Raw genomic sequence first — 5959 nt, forward strand, 5'->3', positions numbered from 1 at the left:
CATTTCACTTGGGACGAAGTAGAAAACAGAACAAATGACGCTACTGAAGAAGCCACCATTGAAGAAGAAATTCTACTCAGTTTTGAGAAGGGAAATGGTGAAGCTCATGGTTAAGTTACTACCATTGGTATGACTGTTACCGATGATAGGACATTTCCTGATTAAGTAGATGAGCCCCACGTGAAGCAGAAGCCAACAAGACGGAGACCAGTACGGAATAAGATACGTCCCGTAAAATTAAGAGACTTTGTTGAATTGTAATTTTGTGTTTGTAATTCTGTACATTTTAATTAAGTTATTGTTATTGGTTTATCATATGTGGTTATTGTTCGGGACGAACAATACTAAGGAGGGGGCAGTGTTGCGTCATCGAGTCACATGGCTACTGTGACGCAACGTTTCTAGAACTATCATGTACTTTGGCGAATGTTCTAGTTCTTACTAGATATAGGGTAGGCTGGTATATAAAAGAGGGGAATGTAATGTGTGTATAGATATTGAGTAATCGAACTGCAGTCAGAGAGCACGAGAGACGTTACAGCGTTTGTTTAGCGCGATTGTTGAAGTTGAGTGTATCGGTAAAGTTATATTTGGAAAGAATATACTAGTTTTATTAAGAAAGGAGTTGTGTCGCTTAAGTTTCGTCGGAACGAAGTTACGGAAAGTTAATTAACAAACGGAGACGTAACAATATACTTGGTCACTAAGGTACGCTCTTTCCAATAATTCTTTTAAGACAACTAACTACTTTTATAAACACACGCTATAATTCACAACGATTCACGCACTTTATTTACGGTGCCTACTGCTCGCTTGACTCAATTATCTATATCTATCTATCCGCCATGCTTTATTTGCCGGGCTTATATATTAAAATAGAGGGGGCCTGGAAAAGACTAGAGTTGGCAAGAAAAGTTATGATCCTTCTAAAAACTCATGACGTATTACCAGAGTCACGTGACTTCCGCTGTCGTAACAATATAATTTGGAATAAAAAGATATATTTGCGTAAACGTTACACTTAGCTCAGCCAATACTTTCTTGCTGTTAGCTCTAAGTAGCACTATCCAAGGTAAGGTTCAATTGATTAAACCTTTATGTCCCTGGAGGTGTAAGTATTGAGCATTTTGTAAAAAAAATTTCCGTTATGAATTCGATAGTCCTTAGTTTTAAACAGTAGCTTGGAACATCACAACTCAAGTGCTTGAAGTGGGGGAAAGAGATTGTTTGTGAAATTTTGAAGTTTAGTTCTATATTTCTTCTTTTTCATGTGTATTCTTTATTTATTTTCATAAAAGTAACTAAAATGTAAAAATTAGGAACTTATTAAATAAGATAAATAATAATAATAATTTTTCACAAGTTATACACGCGAGCAGCTAATTCGTACGTAATTCGATATTGTAACGTGACCTGCACGTTTGCCAAGTATTTTACAACTTGCGTGACAGTATTACTTGTTAAACACGATTCAATAAAATTAAGTGTAAACACATATGTACTGTTATAAATTAGAGTATGGAAACTCTGATTGTTACTTTGTGGTTACGAATTTGGTCACATCGACCGAGTCTTTAGCAAGAGGGTTCATTTGCTTCATCTGTGTACTACTTTGTCTCATTCCTGCCTCACCCTTACACGACATTTTAAGAAGAGAAGAATAATTTCTTTCCCCACTCCTTTACCGCTGTAAATATTTAATACATCATGTACTGAACCTTTCCCTTCCAAGAAGCTCGCAGTCTTCTAAAAGGTAGCGGGATCATTTCGGGCCGGCATCTCACCACACTTCAAGCACTGCACAACTCTATATATTTCGTCGAACTTTGACACGTTCTACTAGCAGGAATAATATAATTTGAGAAAACAGCTGTTCGTTGGTCCAATTGCGTATGAATATAAATAAGCAAAACACGCAAAAAAAATTATATTTATGGGTGTAAGGCCTATTAAGAATGACTCTTATGAATGCATGTTTCTGTGTGTATGTGTTGTTAAAACTTAACTGAAAACCTTTTCTACGATAAAGATTTAAAATTTTTAGTGTAACTATGTAGCCTCAAAATGTTTTTTAAAAGTCAATTTTCAGAATTGTGTTTATATCGTTTTATGCTAATAAAGAACATATTAATTTTTTTATATTTTAATAAAGAATAAATGGCAAAAAAACGTGTTTGAACATGTTTTTATTTGAGTTTTGAATAGGTTTGGTGCGTAATTTTCTAAAATTTTGTTTACAAATTCAATGTTTTGTTGAGTTGTAATTCAAACTTTTGAAGGAGGGGTTTCATAAAAGTCGTCCTATTGTTAACAAATGTGTAAACAAGATTGACTAATTAAAACCTTTGAAGGTGGGGTGAGTACAGTGGCGTAAGTATGCCCCACAACCCCTCCAAAAAAAAGGGGTCCGAATTAGTCAGAATGGTTACTACAGTTATAGGAAAGTAAATGTAGGAGGCCAACTTTAGTAGCCATGCCACTGAGTGGATACTCACAATACCAACATTATTGGAAATGGTTTCCTTTAAAGTGACTGTGGAAAATCTTTGTATAGCAAAGTTGTATCGAGAAAAATAAACTAGTTATGATTAAAAAAGGACTTGTATCGCTGAGGTTTCTCGGAGAGAATTTTTACGGGAATTATCAAACAAGAAGATACACAAAAATATTATTGTATGAATCCATATAACCTAAGATATATACACACACGTTTACTATACAAATTAAATTTCACGGCTTTATCTTTTTTTGTTGTTGATATTTCAAAGTAGTTACAGTGGTTTTATTTACATGTACAGTTCTTCAGTGAAATATAAAATATACAACTTTAACTTTCCTTGTTTAATAACTTGGATAGCAATAATAATTCTCTACACTTTGAAGTTACTGTGCGTGAGTGGTGTGTCTATAACATCCATGACATTACCTTTCATATGGCCGTTTTAATAGTTATCATTGTTAATTTCATCTTTAAATTTCTGTGCCGAAGTATCGCATCTGAAACATAGATGCCACTACCATTCTTCACCTGATAATTCTGTTAGGTAATCATAACGTTTTCAAAAACTTGTTTATATTTTGCAAATATTTCCATCACTAGTATTTTGATACAACTAAAATATTGTAAATTTAACTGTTAAATGTTTTCAATGCTATTATTGTGATTCAACAAATGTTGTAAATTTTAGTATTAAAGCTTTTTTTTTTCTATCAAATGTTCCTACTTTTTATCAGACTTTCAAAACACTTTTCCCATCACTGATGTAAGACTAATAATAATAATAAGACTATAATTACTGGAACAATTTGATCCCTTGAAAAGAGGAGTAACATTAGTCAATTTCCAATCTTTTGGCACCTGCCCACTATTCAAGGACTTACAAAAATAGTAGTAAGTGACTTACATATTCAGTCATTAAACTCTCAAAACCCTTAGGTAAATATTAGGTACCAGGAGCTTTATCATAATTTCTGTGACCATCATGTTCAGTCTTTCTTTCATATAACAGGTGTTCAAGATGAGGAATATTGCTTAAACCTTCCTTTGTAAAAACTGAAGAAAAAAATAAACCCAACCATCCCATAATAACCAGATATCAGCATTCCTGCATCATCTCTCAAAGGTCCTACTTTTACACCTACTAAACACAGCAAATCATATGGATGAGGCAAACAGTGATGGATATTTACAATATATATTTATATAAAACTCTAATAATGACACAGTTCAGTTATGTCAAAGTTTAAATAATTTTGTTGAAGTATCTTTTTTTTTTATTAGGGAAATTTGACACTGGTGGTCAAAGGTCCAACTTACTACATGTTTAATCTACATGTTGGTGATGTAACAGAAGAGAAGATACAAGCCAAGTTTTTCAAAAAATGTTCTGTCCTCATGATAAAATACCCAGAACATAAATTATGATGACTGTGATTCAGGAACTGTTATGTTATTCATGAACTGTGTTATTAACTTCTAGTCACGAGGATCCAATGTTTCATATTATATACACATAAATGGTTTTATTTATTACTAATTTCATACAAATGTTAGCTTTAACCTACTAGTTCCATAATCTTGTTAGTTCCTATTTTATTTTATACCATTTTGTTTAAATCAGAGTTCATTTTATATTATTTTAATAAATGATTTGTTAAATGGTTTAGTTGAATTTGTTTTTTGTTATGTTCATGAAAGTGAATAAGAAACAAAGCACAAGTGAAAGAAATAACATAAATGAGCTTGTTTTTTTTTTAAACTCATTCCAGACCAATTTAGTTATTTCATACACTACTATACACATCTGGCATTTGTTGAGTAATTCTTCTCTGTACAGTAGTGCTTTTATGTTTTTTTCAAATATGAACATAGGTTTTTAGAATTATCAGTAAAAAATACTAGTAAGAATGTTTGGTGAAGCAAGGACCAACTTTAATTTGTTTAGTCTAGCTTGAAAATGAAGAACAGACATGTTAAAAGCAAAATGTATTCAATAGCATTAAACTGAGATCAATGCTTATGTCAACTAAATATCAAATTCAGCCCAAATAGAAGCCATTTTATAATTCTAGCACTTATTCAGACTAATATTTATGTTATCTCATTGTTCATAGTAAACAGTGGCAAAAATGGTGTTCTTGGAATAAAAAAAAAGCCAACAACACAATTATGTTACTTCCCAAGATATACATGTACACCTAGTGTTATTTTCATTCGTACCCAATGTTCTATGCAACCCTTTGTTGCTTCTACTCATTTTTCTGACAGAATTTGAAAGATTTATTTCCTCTATCAGATGCTGGTTGCAACCCACTTGAGAAAGAATGGTATCTGGGTTTTCATCCCCAGTTCAAGAAGGAGATGCAATGCATCCCTACATTTTCTATATGCTAGAGCCATGTTGTTTGTTGTATCTAGATGAGAATGTTTTCAACATCAGAATATGTTATAAGTACTTGCTGAATCATTATTTCATCCATCAACAAGATATAGACAAAAGATTAATAGAATGTACCATCAGTGGATATTACCATCATTGGCTTAATAAATGGTTGCTGCTTATACTCTAATTTTGTCTCCAGAATGCATATCTCTGTACACATACATATATGCCATCTCATGTTAGGATTGCCCCTTTATTGTTGCCTTTTGCCAGAATGTCTGATACATGCACATAGGATGGTCAAATACCAATTTTTGGCAGTTTATTCACCCAGCTCCAAGATACAGAGAAATAAGATCCTCTCCAAAGTAGTGTGAGCAAAATATGTCTAATCTCTTTACATTAAAGTATTTTATGCATTATATTGCATTTAGTGTAATTAAAAGCCATCTGTCATTTATTCACCAAATAATTCAAATCCTTTTTAAAATAGCAGCAGCATCCTCACAGCCAGCAACATCCAAAGCTTTAATGTCATCAGCAAATTTAAATAATCTGTTGATCATTCCTTCATCTACGTCATTCATGAAAATCAAAAATAGATAAAGTACTGACACTGAGCCCTGAGGTACCCCATTCGTGACATTAATCCACATTACTTAACTCAATTTATATTAAACCTTTACTTTTATCCATCTAGCCAATGTTATGTCCAGTGAGACAACCTATCCTCCATACCTACAAAGGTAAATTTTGACAAGCCTTTTATGTGGCACCTTCTCAAAAGCTTTTTGAAAATTCAGGCACACCAGATCCACACTTATACTCTCACTGAGGTAAGTAGTGACCTCTTCAAAGAATGTAAAAAATATTTTTAAAGGAAGATATTTCCCTAGTGAAACCAGGCTGACTATCCAACAAAATTTTAAACTTTGTTAAATGATTTTACAAAACATCCATTAATTCTTACATTGTTTTTCCAGAAGTTGTTTTACTGATATTAAATATGTATTAAATAGCTTATTTTTATTTGTAGTTCACATCTATTTTCTACTAATTTCTTCAAGAACTTTTTT

The 5959-nt window shown here is 32.4% G+C and overlaps 1 protein-coding gene across 2 annotated transcripts in view; it reads left to right on the forward strand.

Moving 5' to 3' along the window:
• LOC106466804 (PIH1 domain-containing protein 2-like) overlaps positions 1-4571 on the forward strand; it is a 20510-nt gene extending 15939 nt beyond the window's left edge. Inside the window, exon 4 of one of the 2 annotated variants that reach the window (XM_013927104.2) lies at positions 3782-4571. In XM_013927104.2, the coding sequence (XP_013782558.1) occupies positions 3782-3925 (144 nt within the window). In that variant the 3' untranslated portion in view covers positions 3926-4571. The remainder of the gene's footprint in view (positions 1-3781) is intronic. The other variant, XM_022394885.1, reaches the window with a different exon arrangement.
• The last annotated feature ends 1388 nt before the right edge of the window (positions 4572-5959 follow it).

The sequence above is a fragment of the Limulus polyphemus genome, unplaced genomic scaffold (assembly GCF_000517525.1).
Source record: "Limulus polyphemus unplaced genomic scaffold, Limulus_polyphemus-2.1.2 Scaffold2384, whole genome shotgun sequence".
Lineage (NCBI taxonomy): Eukaryota > Metazoa > Arthropoda > Merostomata > Xiphosura > Limulidae > Limulus > Limulus polyphemus.